At 33.8% G+C, this 19801-nt stretch overlaps 1 protein-coding gene across 1 annotated transcript; it reads left to right on the top strand.

Annotated features, from left to right (window-relative positions):
- Positions 1-6: 6 nt before the first annotated feature.
- LOC143542997 (beta-fructofuranosidase, insoluble isoenzyme CWINV1-like) lies at positions 7-3155 on the top strand. Its single transcript, XM_077035436.1, has 7 exons — positions 7-151; positions 271-279; positions 1165-2021; positions 2110-2268; positions 2372-2613; positions 2705-2795; positions 2943-3155. Exons 1-7 carry the CDS (start codon positions 145-147, stop codon positions 3147-3149), a joined length of 1572 nt encoding a protein of 523 aa, XP_076891551.1. The 5' UTR covers positions 7-144; the 3' UTR covers positions 3150-3155.
- The last annotated feature ends 16646 nt before the right edge of the window (positions 3156-19801 follow it).

The following is a 19801-nucleotide window of genomic DNA, read 5'->3' as shown; positions in this document are numbered from 1 at the left end:
ACTTTATGTTTTCTTGTTCTTGTCTACCGCACTCCGACCAGTAATGCCACTGGTCGGAGTCTGATAGACGGGATACTTCTACCAAGCCAAAAAAATGAACAACCGTATCGAACCGGTTATCATTTTCAACCACCAAGCAACTGGATGAATGGTATATTTATTATATTTTTTTTCATAGTTTTATTTATTGATTCATTTATTGTAGCTAATTAATTATTCGTTTGGCTTGCATTGAATGGATATGATCGATTGTTGGATGGAAATTTGCAGATCCCAATGGTGAGTTTATATTTCTTTTATACGACTAAAGTATTTATTAAATGTTTTGGTTAGATTCCGTTGCTTAGTTGCAAAGAAATCCACAATGTTACTTTCTTGTTGTATACATATTTTATTAAGAATCGTCATAAAACCGTCATCTGTTAGTACAAGGTTGATACTTTTTTATGAACGGTAAATTTATTTTAGCTTTTCTCGTTTACTGAGACTTGAACTTAGAATCTTCAAAACCTAGTAACGTAAAGTATTTAAAGACGTTACATTTGTTAATAAACCACTAACCCATAATAGTAAAAGGTTGGTATTGAGATTATTAGTTTATATAAATAAAATATATTTTATATTAATAAAAATATTTATTTTTATTTTTTATTAAATTTGATTGGATAGTGTGATGAGTAAGAAAAGTATCCCACCAAATACGCAAGAGTGGTGGAAAAATTGAAATCGCATCCCACCGCCCAGACCCACTTTTTCTTTACTTATTATTATTCTTTTTTTACCCGTTTGTGTATTATTTATTATTATCGTAAATATATGTGGATAAGATTAAAAAAAACTTGGAATAAGGATGTTACTTTCTCAGTTATTTCACAAATTATACTTATACTAAAAATCATTTCATAATAGTATTATATCAAAAAGATTGAAGAAGTGACGATTATCAATTATTTTAATACTTATTATAGCATGTTTTTAATCAAAAGCTTTCTATGTTAAAGCATAAAAAAGAAAAAAATAAAATAATCTTTATTACTCAAATTCCCCAATAATAAAACCTGCTATAAAACTGTCATTAAAACAGTTTCATAATAAAAATATTAACAGGTTTATAATAAGTTTTATGAGTTGGTTTATATTGATGTATATACTTTTTACCTGTAGGACCGATGTTATATAAAGGAGTATATCATTTTTTCTATCAATACAATCCGAAAGCTGCCATTTTTGGCACCATCGTGTGGGGCCATGCCGTATCACACGACCTAGTCAACTGGATCCACCTGGACCCCGCAATCTACCCGACAGACGAAGCCGACATCAACAGCTGCTGGTCGGGATCCGCTACCATCCTACCAGGAAACACTCCCGCCATGTTATACACCGGCAGCGACTCAAAATCCCGCCAAGTCCAAGACCTCGCATGGCCCAAAAACCTCTCGGACCCATTCTTACGAGAATGGGTCAAACACCCTGGGAACCCAATAATAACCCCACCAGCTGGGGTCAAGGACGACTGTTTCCGTGACCCCAGTACCGCATGGGTGGGCCCCGACGGCGTGTGGAGGATCGTCGTGGGGGGCGATCGTGACAACAACGGTATGGCGTTTCTGTACCAGAGTACAGATTTTCTAAACTGGACCCGGTACGAGGAGCCCCTAGCCGGGGCTGTTAGTACCGGGACTTGGGAGTGTCCGGATTTTTTCCCAGTCCCATTGAATAGTACCAACGGGGTGGATACTTCGTCGTATAGTGGGAGTGTGAGGCACGTGATGAAAGCCGGGTTTGAAGGGCATGATTGGTACACGATTGGGACGTATACTCCCGATCGTGAAAACTTTTTGCCGCAAAATGGGATAAGTTTAAGTGGGAGCACGTTGGATTTAAGATACGATTATGGAAACTTTTATGCTTCGAAGTCGTTTTTCGATGATTCGAAGAATAGGAGGGTTTTGTGGGCGTGGGTTCCCGAGAAGGATTCGCAAGATGATGATATCGAAAAGGGGTGGGCGGGTCTTCAGGTACATTAGTTTGGAGTCGTGTAGGAGTAGGAGTAGAGTGAGTTGTCGTTGATAACAATTTTGATTTTTTTATTATTTTATATTTTAGACATTTCCAAGAGCACTATGGATTGATAGAAGTGGAAAGCAATTGATTCAATGGCCAGTGGATGAGATACAATCACTTCATGAAAATGAAGTTAAGCTACAAAACAAGAAGCTTACATCTGGATCTGTTGTTGAAATACAGGGGATCACTGCTTCTCAGGTTTGTACTTTATGCAATAAGAGTTGTACGTTATGCGTTGCTGCCTGCTGGTTGTATAGTTGTATGTTTTCTGACATGGTTTTGTTTTTTCACTTTTTTTTAGGCGGATGTTACGATCTCGTTTAAACTGGAGGATCTAAAAAAGGCTGAGGTTTTGGATACGAGTTCGGCTGATCCGCAAGTACTTTGTACCGAAAGGGGTGCATCAAGCAAAGGCGTGTTCGGGCCATTTGGGGTGTTGGCTATGGCATCTAAGGATTTGAGCGAACGAACCGCAATCTTTTTTAGGGTTTTTCAAAGCAAAAGCGGACGGTACTCTTTACTCATGTGTAGCGATCTTAGCAGGTTGGTGATTTTATTTTTGTTGATAAATTATAAGGTTAAAGCTATGATTGTTAATTTGTTATTATATACTCGTTTTTATTTTGTTTAAAAGGTCTACCGTAAGAAGTACCATCGACACAAGAAGTTTTGGTGGGTTTGTTGATATAGACCCTCAATACAATGAGATCTCACTCCGAAACTTGGTACGTAAATATTATTATTTAATGTTTAAATGAGCGGAAATATCCAAATTGCATAGTACATACTTGGATTTCGAGTAGTATTTTCGTATATTTTCAAGTTTTATATTTGTTTATGCATTTTGAATCTTTGGTTATTGAATATTACAGATAGATCACTCAATTATCGAGAGTTTTGGAGCGGGGGGAAAGACATGCATCACAAGTCGAATCTACCCCGAATTTCTTAATTATGAAGAGGCTCATCTTTTTGCATTTAACAACGGGTCTCAAAGTGTTAAGATTTCTCAAATGAGTGCTTGGAGTATGAAAAGTGCAGAATTCGTCGTTGACCAGACCGTTAAAAGTGCAATGTAAAGTGTTAGAAGACTCGTATGATTATAAACAAAGTATTCTTGTTTAAAGGTAAAGTAGAACAAACATCGGAGACCGTAAGAGATTGTTTGGTAGCTCTCTCATGAAGGTCATTCTTTGTTGGTTTATTCCTTGTACAACATTTTGGACTTTGTGGCCATTTTTTAGGCCTTCAGCATTCTTATAAGTTATTAAGATGTAATAGTTTGCGCAAAGCGGCAAAGAACATGATGCCGTTGTACCAAATTATTGTTCATTAATATACTATTTGAGTATTGATTTTATATCTGTTTATTATTGTTTTTCAAAGTCATATAGATGGATAGTGGCCTCTTTAACCATGAAGGTCTCATATGGTATTTTTTTCATAAAGCGTAAATAAATAAATCTATAATCACACTCACAACATCCCTTGGATATAAGAGCATTTTTAATGAATCTTACATGATAGCGTTTGAATTTAAAAACATAAATTATAAACCACTTTCTCTGTTGGAGTGGTACTATCTAGGCACAATTAGTTTGTGAACGAGAACAAAGACAAAACAATAAAGAGTATGCCCACTCACACTTATGTAGATTAAATAAAGCGAAAAATAGATGACATGGTGACGGTTTGAAACAAGGACGAGTAATAATGGCTAGAGAAGTAAATGTTTTTATAAGTTGGTTTAAAATTTAATGTAGCATGCTTAGTTGACGGATTGAAACAAAAACGAATGTTTTACACTAGTGATGCCCTGATGCTCTAATATTTGGGACTATAATCACAATCAAAAGATCGTGGCCAAATATGTGGGTCCACTATGAATCTATGATACCGAAGAACAGACATATTGTGTTGAGGTATTAGCTGATAATAATCCTTATTTATTTTATCAAATTTAAAAACGTTAGCCCCCAATGGTCTCCTGTTAAAAATGACTTAACGGCGTTATACTTTTTTCTGAATTTTAAACTAATGTTTTAGGGTTTTTGATCGGAAGGAGGATACGAGTCGATTGATGTAAAGCTTCGTTCGAAATGGTGCTCCAAAACGACGAAACAATGCTTCAAGTCAGTTGTTTGAACTTACAATTAACAAAAATCAAGTTGTTTGGATCACCGTTTCGAGCTAAGTTTTACATCAATCGAAGCGTATCATATTTCTGAACAAAAGCCCTAAAACAATAGTTTGAAATTCGGAAAAATTATAATGCAGTTAAGTCATTTTTAACGGGGGGCCAACTTTTTTAAATTTGGAACCGCCAGCGGTGATAAAATGAATAGGGATTATTATCGGCCAATACCAATCAATAGACATTATTAAAATCCAATAAACCTTTAATTTTTAACTGATAATACTTTGCTATAAATCCTCCTAACTTTTCTATCGCAAGTTTTAAATTCTCAACCTTTAAGGAAGAGAGCATCTTAATCATCCAGATATACCAAATATCGACTTATTATTTAAGGCATCAAAAATGTGTTTTTGTAACCAACAAACCTCTGATGTGACCTTTTGCACACTAAGAAAGTTTAAATAAACATGCTAAACATTTTAAAACTTCTATAATTATTGTCCTTTTTATTTAACCGGTTTGGTTTTATTTTAAATGGCAAAAGATTTGTAGTTTCAATTTAAAAGAAGAAGAAGAAGAGGAGGAGGAGGAGGTCGTTTTTTGGCTACAAGTGGTCGTTTGATATACTAGAGAGGTGTGTTTTGGCTATGGAAAGCTCGACAAGATTAGACCGCGATTAAAACGACTTGTGTCGTGTCAAGGCTACTTTCATCTCCCTTGAGATTATGAATTGACTGTGTTATGAGTGTTCATATACCAAAAGGTAACCAAGACTTTGGTTAATTGGTACCGAGTGGTTTTAAGGAGTTAATATCTTCAAATATATTATATTTGAAGTTGGATAAAGAGAAATTGAAATAAAGGTATAAATTTGGAAAAACATAAATATACAAAGTTTGGTTCGGTTAAAGTCAGTTAACAAAGACATACTAACCATAGCCATAATCGAGTGGTCGGTTAATCATATTCACTTAACCAGAATCGTCCGGTTTTGTTCGGTTATAGTTAATTTCGGCTAACGGTTTGGTTTTTGTTATGGCTCGGTTTTGCTCCCCATTGCCGCTAACGAACTTACTCCTTGCCCTAAGGACACAAGTCGCGCCCCCAATGACTGTGCATCTTGTGTACAATTAGATGATTATATACAATAACCTTTCCCATTTAGGAACAAGCAAATTACAAAAGTAAGTTATATAATAATTAGCCGATACATCAACTTGTTAAACCCCAATCTCCCGGTAAAGTTATGTTACTATTATTATAAACATTATGATATGAAAATTTATATCTATTTGACTATTTCTATATTAGATTAAATAGAAGTTATGGATAAGATTACAGACATGATGAGGTGGAATGAAACGAATTCCTCAAGTTATTTAAAGAAATTGGGCCCATCTTGACTCACCCTAAACGAAATTGGGCCCATCTTGACTCACCCTAAACTGGAAAAGAAGTATCCACTAATTGACCCCTCACAATTTCCAAAAGCACTAAAACTCTTGTTCCTATGATCCTATCCAACCAAAATTTTAATATTTTTATAATATTCTTATTGCGTTATTTTGATTTTTACCTACAATACATGTGATGATAAATTGATGCCATCTTCATAAATCTACATGACAATTTCTAGAAATACTATAATAGCAATTTATACGGTATATAAGTATATGTTATTGATTTTTATTAATCTTAACTATTATTTTTTGGTTGTTGTCGGTTATAATTACAAATTGACTAATAAGGATCCCATCATATTTATTCCCAACCGTCCGCGATTAACAGAATGCTAGCGTCGTTAGTTGTAGGAGTGTTCAGAATTTGATTCAAATTCGAAACATTTAAATTTTGCTTTGATTCGAATTCATTTTTTAAAATTTCGGATTCGATTCATATTCGAGTATAGTAATCGAATACAAATTTATGATTTATTATTCGATTCGACTTGAAATTCGAATTCAAATTAAAACCCAATGGCACATAATCTTTATATTTTATCCCATACTATTTGTATTTTAATTTTGAACTTATTATCACATGGTATGTGGCAATTTCAACTAATACTTTTGTGTTTTACAATTATGATTTTGGTTTTTGAAATTTTTAACATAGGTGAACTTGAATAAAATCGAATTTCGAATATGACATATAATACGAATTCAAATCGAATAATTGAACTTTTAATCGAATATGAATACTAGCAAAAAAATAAATTATTCGAATTATTCTATTTGATTAACTTGAAAACTCGTTATTCGATTCGATGAACACCCGTAATTAGTTGCATGTCGCAAGAAAAACGATTTCGCCAGAAAAGTCACATTTTTTTGCTGGAAAACTCAACTTGAGCACCATCGCTGTCACCACAAACTGATTCACCACCAACTAACCACCACTACTTGAGCACCACCAACCGATTTTGATAATAGTTCTAGAGTTTCGGCGACCTCAATAATTGGAGCTTTTACTAGAAAAATGTTCTTAAAGGTCTGATCTAAGGCTATAAAGATTTTGGGACGAAACACTGAGTTTTCCCAAAATGTGAGTTTTCCGGCCAAGAACGTTTTTACGACGACCTGCAACTAACGGTGTTAGTATTCTGTTATTCGCGGACCGTTAGGAACAAATATAATAAAATGTAGGATCACTATCAGCAATTCGTTAGTTAGGACCAGCAACGATCAAAAGATGATAGTTGAGATTAATAAAAACCAATACATCATAAGTACAAGAGCATTCAGAACCTATCTATCAAACCCTACTCCTTTAAAATATAAAATAGCCTTTCAAGAAAAGGGAATGAAAGGTTAGAGGTTTTTTAAAATGAGAGATATGCAGGTGTTATGATGAAGATGACGAGCTTCAAGAGAATAACTCGGAGTTCTTGCAGAATGAGCTTCAAAAGAATGATTCGTAGTTCTTGCAGAGTGGAAATGTGGAGTACCAGACACGTGATAGATCTTTCGAAGAATAAGGCCTTTTCTTGATTTAAAAAAAACAATTATTAGTTAAATTATATGGTAGAATATGATGGAGGGGATGTGAATGCTCTAAAGAAAGTTGTGTCTATCATTGTTTTTAAACCCGTGAATTTGTAGTTAAGATCAAGATTGGCTTTGAAACGTTTTGAATTTAGATCTTAGAGTGTAGGTTTTATTGACATAGTTTGACGAACGTTGATGTCTTTGTTTCACAAATTGATGTTTTTAACATACTTCTTACCTTAGTGGAAGTGTGAGAGGGCGTGGAGTCCCTCCGTGTAGGCAAGGTGGGCGTAGAACACAACCAGAGTGGGCGCTAAGGGCACATTTTTGGAAGGTATCACAGGCATGGGGATAATGGTTGTTTGGTTATTTTTTAACTATTAATTAATATATAACCCGATTATTTGAAGCCATATCAACTAACCTTCACATTACACACTACCACACCATATGTTTTTGGGTGTAAAATGTGAAACCAACCATTTGTACTGGTGGTGCCTACGTGACAATAAATATACTTTTCTTTCACATTTCACACTACCACAACATATGGTCATAGTAGATTTTACATTAACGGAATAATAGAGTGCTCAAACCGAAAATTTTAAGGGTGTGAACAAGCTCATATTTTCATTAACCTTGTGGAAACAGTGATGGATCTAAAAATTTTCATGAGTGTGTGATGGTAGGTCAAGTTTGAACGTGACAAGTCTAGACTCCAGACTAGTTCTTTTATTATCCTCGTTGAATTTCTTACACCGTGTTATAGTGCTATGGATTGTAGAGATTTTAATAAACAATGTAATCCTCTAAAGTGCTAGTTGTGTTACAGATCGAGAAAAGCGCATTCACAAGCCCAACCCCACCCTCTATGCATTATCAATACATTGCTTGCAACAAGAACACAAATCTATTTTATGCATATAGCGAATTCTCACAACACACGCAGGAATTCCACAAATATGAAGAGTAAAAAGTACATATTTTTATTTACTTTCCAGGAATAAAGCAGAATGGCCTTTTTGAAATAAAAATAGTATAAAGCATGTGAACTATAAAATATGAATTAGGTGTGGGGTGTTGGGGCTCTCGACATGGTCGAGGGTGCGATCCATCATATATGAAATTCGCAGTTAAAAAAAAAGTAATTGATGATTGATTATCCACTGATACTACTTGAGAACGTGAATTTTGCATTATTTGAATTATGATGTGGAATGCCACGTAACACTATTTATTGGTGGCAACCTAATCCAACCCACTAATACAATGTACCTTTCTCCTTAATAAAAACACTTACTCAACCCACCTTAAAAGGTAATTGACAAAAGATCCTTCCCTAAAATATATACCTTTTGATAGCTTCAGAGCGTTTGATACGTAGAAATGACATAGTAAATGGAATACATTATTGTAAGAGAATGAAAAAAGTGATATATAGTTGAGTTATCCTCACCAATACCATTTCTTCCCACTCCATTATTTTGTCATTCCGTTCATCTTCAACCCTATTATCTAGAGAACACAATTTGACAGCCACCACAACCAATCACTGCCACCACCCGACTATCGCTACCACCAATGTCGGCACCACACCTTCCCTGCCACCATTGTTGCCTAACAATTGCCACCACCACCACCTGACCGCCATCACCATCGTTGTCGCCATACCACAACCGTTGCTGCACCACCACCACCACCTGACCGGCTCCACCATCGCTTGACCCCTACCACCACCGCCGTTGCTATTGCCACCTCCTAACCACCACCACCACCGTCACCGCTTGACCACCACCATCGTTGCCATTGCCTTTTTTATTTTGTAAATTTTATTTATTTTGAGGTATTAATTATTATTATTATCATCATCATCATCATCATCATCGTCACTTGTATTTCATTCTTATGTTTTTTTCTACTAAACAACATAAAGTAACAAGCTATTCCATTCTCATATGTTAACTAGTGGTTGGTTATTTTGTACATATTTTTGCATGTTAATTATTTGTTTTTGTTTGTTTATTTCATGAACTTTGATACTTCATAAATGTGTATATTGTTACAGGTCACAGGTGATTAATGCAGCTATTTTGGACCTGTACATGCATGGGATGAAGACCCGGGATGACCAGCACGCAAAACGAGATGAGAAATTAAAGTTTGTTGTAAGGAGACCCATCGTGCTATGCGACGGGTGAAAGACGGTCCATCACGATACGCGATGGACTTATTTTAATAAATGTTGACTCGTGCTACGTGATGGACCTTGGAAGATCCCATCGCGATGCGCTATGGGTGCCAAAGTTGGGAGAATTAGGGTTTTTTTATGTTAAAACATTTTGGGTGACCCTCATCTCATTTTTCACATTCCAAAGAAGTTTCCAAAGCTGAGAGACGATTTCACCCTTCCAAATCACCGAGAGATCATCCTGAATGGCTTACATCATCAGAATTGAAGACCTTTCGATGTCGAGGTGTAACGATTCCGACGAAATCAAGGATACCCTAACCGGTAGACGATAGTTACGTCATATTTAATGCCGGGTACATGAATTACCATAGTAATTATACGAGAATACATGGTTCACTGTATTGATGGTACGTGAATATGTAATTCATCGTATTGATTATGCGGTTAATCGATCGATAGTTATTGAAACCCGATCGAATCGAGGGTTCAATTATAGACGATATCTATAATATTTAGTGATGTTACGAAGCATTAATGCTTCGGGATAAGTAAAGTACGGCACAGAAAAAGAATTTCGATTTAATGGTACGTCGGTATATTAAACGAAACCTTCAATACCAAACCGAGCAAGAGATGATCGATCAAGCCGAAAAAGATGCGCGATTATTAATAATAACATGGTATTTTAAGTTAATGGAAGTCATGGTTTAAGTTTTTTTAAAGTGGTTTTATATAAATTTCATTTTTAGCCGAAAAAACGACCGTTTTAGCCTCGTTTTAAGCCGAATTAGACATTTAACCGAAAAACGAACTGAACCAGATTATCCAAAACATTATCCGGATATCCGAAATCCAAACATGTGGCTAAGATTGGAGAAGTGGGTCCCACCCCACCCCTCCTACATTCCGATCGGAAATAAGGAATACCCCAAACCCTTTATTTTTTTTTTAGAACAACATTCAACATCCATCCTCTCCCTCTCCATTCTATGATCCAAAATCCGGAATTTTTAGCAAGAAAACTCAAGGTAATTGTATATCGGGATGGCTAAATCTTGATTTTTGTTCCACATTTTGAGTTTATTTGCAAGAAAATGAGGTTTCAATTATGAAAACCGATTCTTGCATGATCAAGTGATGTATACGGTTATACAAAGGATCTTGGTCCAAGAAAGGAGTTAAACGAATCAAAAACGAATTTTTACGGTTAAATCTTTGTTTTTGGAATCATAACCGAAACCATGAAAGAAATGGCTTGATCGTGAGTGTAACTTTCTTGGTATTGTGGTATGTTGGTTGTAGGTTCTGTGTTTAGTGGTAGATAAGGCGGAAAGACGAGTTTGTAGCTTGTAGTGGCGGAAAACGAAAGGTATATTCGGTTTATGTTCGGTTTTGGAGATTTGGACAGATTGTGATGTGTTTGGAGTTAGGTCATGAAATTTTACAGAGGTGTTAGATATATGAAAATATGAGTTCTGTGAATTTTTGGTAATTTTTGGATAAATGATGAATATTTGGTGAATTTAATGCTCGGTTTTGGCTAAAAATGGTGAAAAATAGTTAAATATCATGAAAAATTCTGGAAAATTGCAGATAAGCTTTTTATATCATGTATAAGTCACACACAAAATTTTAGGTCAGTTGGAGAAGTCTAAGCAGACTTTTCGGTTAAACAAGTTCTAGGGTTTTCTAGCTCGGTTTTAGTGAAAATGGCATGTAAAAGAAGATTTTGGTTCTGTAAAAATTACAGGGGACTATGTATATGGCAGGGGACATCCAGGAAAAATTTGAGATTTTTCTAAGGTCGTTTGGTATTTACGACATATTTAGTGTTTAAATGGTGTTTAAAAATAGATAAATAAATATTAAATATAAAAAATAATTCTGGAAATATTTTTATAAAATTCCCCACTGTCAAAAAGTGATTTGTGCAAAATTTCAAGATCCGAGACTAAACGGATAATTATTTGTGCTAAAATGAAGATAAAAACAAACTTCTAAAGTATAAAACGCATAAACCGGTAAAGTTCGTCTAAACGAACTGATTGGTGTATAAAAACCCTAAAAATGAACTATTTTCATATAATAGAGTTAAACAAGTAAAAATGAATCATCCGAAAATAATTCGGATGATTTGGGTATTTTTAACCGATTTAACAGTTTCCGATACGCCAAAGACGGAAACGGGACCCGCGGCCAATCGGGGCGTCTAAACCGAGCTCAAATCTCACAACTTTAATTAAATTATCAGTCAACCACTAATTTCGGGTCGTGTGTGACCAAACTCATTTTTAAACGTAAAAACAGATAACCGTGCTAGGCACGCAAAACGGGGAAAACAAGCTATTAGAAAATTTGACTGTTGAACTCTAAACGACATCACAATCTGAGTCCGGAGAAGTGCTTCTGGGTTAACCTTGCCCCCAGAACGGGTACAGTGCTGGGTTAACAGTGTCCCCAGATGTACCGGTTAACTTGGTTAAAGTTATATTAATAATGAGTGTATAGTAACGATCGTAGGGATCATATTACAGATTGGACGTGTTAACTGATAATGATTGTTGTTACCTGCTTGCATGTGCTAAGGTGAGTTTCACGAGCCCCTTTTTCTGAACTGTTTTCGAATATTTTCTCGGGGCGGAAGCATGTTTTTACTGAAACGTTTAAGTACATACTGAAAGCATGGATTTGCGTGGATTTATATATATTTTATTGTACGGGAATCGTACGGAAATGTACTAAGATGGTAATTGTCTGAGTTGCTAACATTCTAAGGCCCCGGAACACGAGTGGTTAACTGAAAGCCGGTAGAGTGTGGATAGTACTATTGGTCTGACAAACCCAACTGGTCCGGCATGGATTTGCTGATGTTTCCCAGCCAGTTGCACATGTCTATTTTGTTGTTGATATATATTTTGCTATGTAATGTTAGACATAGCGGTTTGGGGCAGTTCCGTGGGCGGGGGATATGCCACGGGTCCGTGGGCGGGGGATATGCCACGGGGGTTGTGTGTGATAGTCAGAGGTTTCACTTGTGGGCTCAGCATAATTACATCGATAATATTATATTTTGATGATGATTTATCATGGTTTACCCGAATTGTGAAATTCACCAACTATTCGTAGTTGACCCGTTTTCTCACATGCTTTTCAGGTACAACTAAGATGAAGTGATTGCTTACGTGCTAAGTGCTTGATGTGTGTAAGATTTGCGTGCGGGATGTTAGGATACATTATAATAAATAGAATTATGTATCGTATTGTATGATGTGTGTATCACCTAGACGGTAATGGAATACGAAATAATGTAATTTTGATGTATATTAATGCATTCAGTTTTCTTTATAAACAATGTGGTTGATATCAGAGGCGTCTGTTGCATCCCGTTTACGTTTCCGCTGCGGTTACGGGGTGTTACACAAGGCGCGGCTAATATTCTCAAATCATACCCGAGATGTAAAATATTGTACATTTGACAGTTTTTCTCATGTGTTTATGAACAACTAATTGTAATTGTCAGTTATTACTCTATGAGTATTGATGTTTGATATTATTGTGCATTCAGTCGGTTTAGTTTTATTTCGATCATAACAATAGTTTGCTAATTGCTGTGATGCCTTGATACTTGCTCTTTAGGTTGTTTTGATTAGTTTGAATGTGATGAAGCATGCAATTGCCTTTAGTTGAGTCACACTAGTAGGGACCATTTGATAACCAGTGCCATGTGTTAGCGATTGTTGACGCCTAAGGTTTAACTAGTTAACCAAACTGAGTTGATTGTTGACAACTAATCTTTTAATTGACATGAGATTACTATTTTGTTACATGCTTGAACCCCAGGTGTGATTTGCTTTTGTTAATTTCTTGAACTTTGAACTATTTGCTTGCTTAGTGTTAAAAGCAAAGCATTGTTAGTGTGATTAGCACTCTTAATAGTTACTTCATAATTTTAGAAATTGATTACATGTTACACTGATCACATACTCCTCGTGGTTCGACACCCTATTTGACATAATTAGTTTAAGGTGATTATGACTTGTTTAATATTATTTTTGACTAGATAGTGACAGTCTAACATCATTAACCAAAAAAGACAAAAAAAAAAAAGAAAGATAATGATCAGTTTCATTCATCTCGTCAATTCCATTCCCTTTTCATTCCATTACATCCCACATTGATTGAGTTTATAAAACATAATGTACATGAATAGTTGACTATTTAACTTATGTGCATTCAGTCGGTTTGGGTTGGGTTTTGGGTCTAATTTCTGAGTTTCGGGTTCACCAGAAAAACCCGAATAAACCTTTTGTTTTCAAACCTAGTATTATTAGTAGGTTCAATCGAGTTCGATTTTGATTTATTTTGTTTAATCGATTATGATTGTGCGGTTTATTTAATAACGAGTTCGATTATGGTAAGGTTCAATTGAGTTCGACTTCAATTTATGGTAATAAAAAACTAAAGCAGCACTTCAAATTCTAAAAGGTTATCGTAAATATTCTTAATACTAAATGATAATAAGACTTTGATCAAATATGACCATGATAGGTTTTGGGACCAACAAACCTACATAATCTAGTGTACACCAACGGAGAAATAAGAAGAAAATAATAACTTATAAAATAATAAAATTATAGGATACATTGATCTTCAGTTCTGTCCACAGTGTCCACACGATATATTTTGCCAGGAATTAATAGTTTAATCGAGTATGGTTAATTCGATTATGTATATTCAGAGCATGTTTGAGATTGAGTTTGAAAAATACTTATTGCCTTATTGATATTTTCAAAAAGCCAATAGTTTAAAATGTGTTTGGCAATCACAAAAATCTTTCCTATTTTAGTTTTTTGAAAGGTTTAAAAAGCAGTTTTTCAAAAGCCCCAAACTCTGGCTTTTCAAAATGGCTTTTTAAAAAAATCAATGAGCTAATAAGTATTTTTCAAACTCAATCCCAAACACCCCCTCAGTTTAATCGAGTATGGCTTATATGATTTTGAGATTGTATAATCGATTGGTAGCTTCATATCAGGTTTTGTTATGGTATATTATGTATGACTTAACTGTTTAATCGAGTATGGTTTAATCAAATACTGTATATTCTTTTAACCAAATAGCCTGAACCCGAAAAATTCGTAAGAGATTTGCGTTAGGTTTCGGGTCTAGATTTAAAACTTTGAAACCCGAAAAACCCGACCCTAAAAACCCAAAACTCGAAAAACAAACCCGAAGAACACCCATATGTACAATTGCGTTAAATACTTTTAATTTTTTATAATCGGAATGGGTATATTTTTGTTCTTTATTTTATTGTGTCGTGTAATTGTTACCTTTTTCATTGTCCAGTTTTTTGCTAGCTTTTCTCTAATATTTGCCGTTGTTAAAATAAATAAATAATGAAGCGATTATTTAACATTTAAAGAAAGGAGGTCGTCACATCATTAGGCATATTACACGCTAGCTATGATGCTATGAATTAACCAAGTGTGTAATTCATAAGCTTTTAAAGAAAATAAAAGTGCGCTTTGTCTTAGGCGTTCATATTCAAATTCGATTTCCTCAATTTCCATATTAAACGCATATGAATATATGGTATTAGTAAACCTAGAAACTCATTGGAACCCATCAGTAGAGTTTATGGGGTGGGGGTGGTGAGGGTTGAAGTTAAAAGACTTGCTACCGTTCCCATTAGAGCAAATATGAAGTTCTCTAAGTGTTCGAGTCTGGTTCTAAGGAAAATTTTGTGCTAAATTGACTATTTAGAAAGCGGAAAACCTCTATTTACGGCAAACTCACCTTTGTGAAGTCGTGCTTGAGAGTTTGCCGAATATTTTTCTTTCTTCAAATTTCCAAGTAATTGACGCTATGGAATCTTTAAGAAGGAAATTCTATGGGGCGAAGATGAGAATGGCCAAAATATTAATTGGGTAGCTTGGAGCTCATTAAATTGTCCAATAGAAGACAATGGTCTTGGCATTGAGAGCCTCAACTTCTAAACCTTTCTCTTCTTGATAAATGGTGGTAGAGGTTTAAATTGTGTAATGACAGTTTACGAGCCCATTGTATCAAAGTAGTTCACAATCTGCCTACTATCATTGGGCAATTGTTTTCCAGTAAGGGTTTACCAGGAGTATGGTTAGACCATGCCTTTTTTTCTCTAGTGATTCCTCAACGGTCTTATGGGAATGGTTTGCATCTTGGTCGAACAGTTTTCTTCTCTTAATAGAATGGCACGCGGTCTTTTTCGATGGTGCTTCGAGGAATAATAATCGCATCAAATTGATTCAAGCTGTGGTTCACGCCGTGCTTTGGTCGATTTGGAAGGCAAGAAACATTCTGGTTTTTTGATTGGATATATGCTCTCCTTTTGTAAACGACAGAAGGGGTTAAGATTAATTCACAAGTAATGTTTTGAAGCCAAACCGGATTTTGATTGGGTTTCACTATTAGTTTTTCTAGAACCAATGAATTTTCTTTGAATTATGTTGTTGTAAGTTATTTTATGTTTTGTATTCTTACATGTCAAGAACACGTCTTAGTAAGTTGTTGGCCGGTTTCAGCTGAGATCGTGATAGAAGTGTGGCATGCGGCGGTGATCAGGAGCAGCAAACCCTAAGCGCGCATCAGCATATTTATCTTAATCGTGTACCCCGGTAATTAGACTCTATATAGTGATCTCATTGTACTTGTAATAATTCATTATGATAATATAATACCTAGTTGTCACTCGTGAATGAAGGTCGATTCAGACTAAACCACATTAAATCCCTGTGTTTGTTAATTGCTTTTCATTTTGTGTTTGTTAATTGCTTTTCATTTTGTGTTCGTGTGTGTTTAATCTTAACAATATGACAAGGGATATTTGAGTCTATTTACACTCACAAAATGCAACAAAATAATACAGTATAACTGATTAATTGGCTGTGTTGATTTACCAATAATGACTTCGGGTGTTATAATTGTATGATTAGCACAATTGTAATAGTAAAACAACATATGAACATAATTATAAATAACTAGAACAATTATAATAATAAAGCAATACATTTTTAGTTGAATGCATTATACATATTTTTAAAAGATGTTGCTAAATATACTCATCTTCCTCTCATTTTTAACGAATATATCACCATCCCTCAAATTTTACATTGATACCATTTAAACATTTATTGTTTCTTTTATGTTGTTTTGTTATCTTATATTATTATTTTTTAAAACACATTTTTTGAAGATTTTCTTTTGTTTACATGTAGTTTAAAACGATGTTTTATGTTTTAAAGATTTTCTGGTCTTCAAGAATCATGTTATGTAGAATTAGATAAGTGTAGATGACATCCATTATTTTCTCTCTTGTTCAAACCCATAGTAAGTTCGTCATCAAATGAAAATTTTTCTTTAAAAAACGTTCTTTCAATATCTTTTCTTGCTGATTCTGCTTCTTCGTAAAGTACTTCCGTTTTCTCTCAATTGGAGACGTAAAAGCTTGAATAAGCCTTAACCATTCGTTGTAAATACCATCAACCAGGTAGTAGATGTGCTTAAATTGTTCCCCATTTTCATAAAACAATTGAGCGGGCTCAATCCCGTCAATATGGTGGCGTACCAAACTTTCGTTGGCGCCCACTCCATGACGATCAAGAGGTGGTTATCTCATTAGTCTGTGCTGCCTTTGAGACTACTCAACCAAGTACTTAACAATTATCTTGCCCACTTCAAAAATTAGATCGTCTTCTTCGAAAGAATCGAATGAAGTAAACGAATTCCATTCCAATTTTGGTTAATGTTTTGGAGTAAATTGAGAGGAAATGAGAAGTTTTTGTAAAGATTTTCGGAAAAAATTGGATAAAAACGAGTAGTTTTGGTATATTAATAGAAGGTTTTTTTTTATATATTTTTTATTTTATTCTTCAATGGTCATATTGACCTAGACACATTTCTGCACACGCCAACATTTCAATTGCTGCAGCTAGCCCCTTGCGCGCCATCGTTAGCACTCTGACCCGCTGACACACGTTGTGGTATACGTGACCAGCGTGGCAACCAACGATTGGCCGCTAGCGCCCCTAGCCTGCGGGCCACAACGCATACTCTTACAAGTGTTAATTCATTTATAGTACATAATTTCCATGTTTTTGAGATTGCATTTTACATAATTTCAATAAGTTTTGGTCTATATTTTTGGTCTCATTTATGGCTCCTATCTATAGAATATCTTTTCATTGTACCATGTATCCATGAATCACACATATGATAAGAATTTTACGGGAAACACCTAGAAAGTTTCAATTCAATTCCAACAATCATGTGCCACTAATAGATAGAACACCACTATTCTAGAACTCGAATGCATATCTCGACAACCAGTTTCATTAAAAGTCGTTAAAAATGTATTCATGGAATTTACAAAACTATTATCACCAAATCTTACCTTTTATATTCAGAATGCAACTTAGTTTTAAACAAAATAAATGTCAGATTGTTAAAAAGAAAAGTAAATTAAACACAATATCGAACAATCAATTTTTTATTTTAAATAATTTATAAACACAAATATACCTATTTTAATAAAATAAAATAATTGTAGGCATATGTCGCTTTGTGGTTAATCCTAACAATTTTTTTCCCTCTAAAACTAATAACCTGTTTTTTACACATATTTATTAACTAGCTTTTGAATCTGTGTATTATAAGGAATTTGTTAAACAATAAAAAATAAATAAGGTACGTTTTTTTGAAAGAAATGAACAAAATTTAAGGTAAGAAGAAAATAAAATGTATACTACAAATAGTAAGAAGTTTATAATATCAAATTTAGAAATTAGAAATAGATGAACCATTACAAGTTTACAACAATATACAACATTTGTTAAAATTGTTTTGACTCATTACCCATGGATAACTATAATGAATTAGATGATAGATTAGAAAATTAGAAGGGAAATTATAACCCATTTGTTAAAATTGTTTTGACCTGGCCCATGGATATATATAGGATAAATAAAATGAGGAATTAGATAATTATAAAAGAAATTATAACTCTTTTGCCAAAATTATTTTGACCCACGACCATGGATAGATAGGATGGATGAGATAAAAGATTAGAAAAGAAATTATAACCCATTTAACAAAATAGTTATGCCCATAACCCATGGATATGTAGAATTAATGAGAAGAGAGATTAGATCAAGAATGAATATAAGATTGTAATATCATCCTCATTATTTTCTTTTTTTAGTAAAGTTAGATTGACCCAAATATATGTAATAAATCAATAATTATTCACTTTCATTTTATACTCAATTTATATTATATCTATAACATGATTAAATTATTCATTTTCCTTTAAAATCTATTTATATTATATCTATATATTTTTATAAAAATATATATTTACATATTTTACTACTATATGTTAGAATATATTTCACAACCTGCTTGGTGAAATTCAAAAATCAACAAACCGTGTTTGTTAAAGATTAAAAAGAATATAATTTCAAATGTTATCATTAAATTGTATACTATGTTTATTGTTGAATATTGTAAATAAAAAATATATAAAAAACTCGAATATGCTTTCATTTAATGAAGCAATTTTGTTAATCATTAAATTATAAATATATGCCTAAAAGTTGATCCATTTTTTTTAAATCAAAGCATTTATCTATTATTTTTTTTTGTACATTGCCATATAAAAGTTATAAATATATGATGTAAATCTATCCATTTATTTTTTCGGTTAGTTTAGTAAACTATATATATGTTAAAATGCAAGAATATTATATACCAATCACATTCATATGTAATAAAGTTTAACATATTTAGTTTCCTTTTTCCATCAAGGATTGTTTCGAATTTTTTGTGGAACTTAAATTTGATTATTACAGGTCAAAAGTTGGTAAATAGATTGTTTGGTACAAATTAATTAACTACATTTGGCTCAAAGTTTGTTATGGGTAAAAAAAAAGGGTAATCTGAATGTTTTTAAAAGTTTGAGAATGCAAATAGATTTATCGTCAAACTTGTTACGAGTTTAAAGTTTTGACTTGAAAATGCAAAAACAAATGAAAGTTAGAATTTTAAATTAAACATGATTTGGGTTTTGATTTATTTTCAAGGACATTTTTGGAAATAATCAAAAGATTCGGGATTTGACAAATTGAGTATTTTTCCTGTGGCCATTAAAATTTAAGAAAAAGATGGCGAACACTTCCGACATGCCACCTCCAGACCTATCAATGCTTCTAACTTTTATCGAATTTAAAACATTTGTGCCAACATTCAATAGTGATCAGAATGTTATATGTGAAACATGTCATACAAAATTAAGCTTAAGTGAAGAAAAACATTCACAAAATTCAACGGGTTAACGTGTTATTTTTTATGTTGTTATTATGGGAAAATCGAGAGCACCCCTCA

This window comes from Bidens hawaiensis, unplaced genomic scaffold, assembly GCF_021521415.1.
Source record: "Bidens hawaiensis isolate Kalapana, Puna unplaced genomic scaffold, B.hawaiensis_p1.1 tig00013007_1, whole genome shotgun sequence".
Lineage (NCBI taxonomy): Eukaryota > Viridiplantae > Streptophyta > Magnoliopsida > Asterales > Asteraceae > Bidens > Bidens hawaiensis.
Note: the sequence above shows the minus strand (reverse complement) of the source record. Positions and strands in the feature narration are given on the sequence as shown.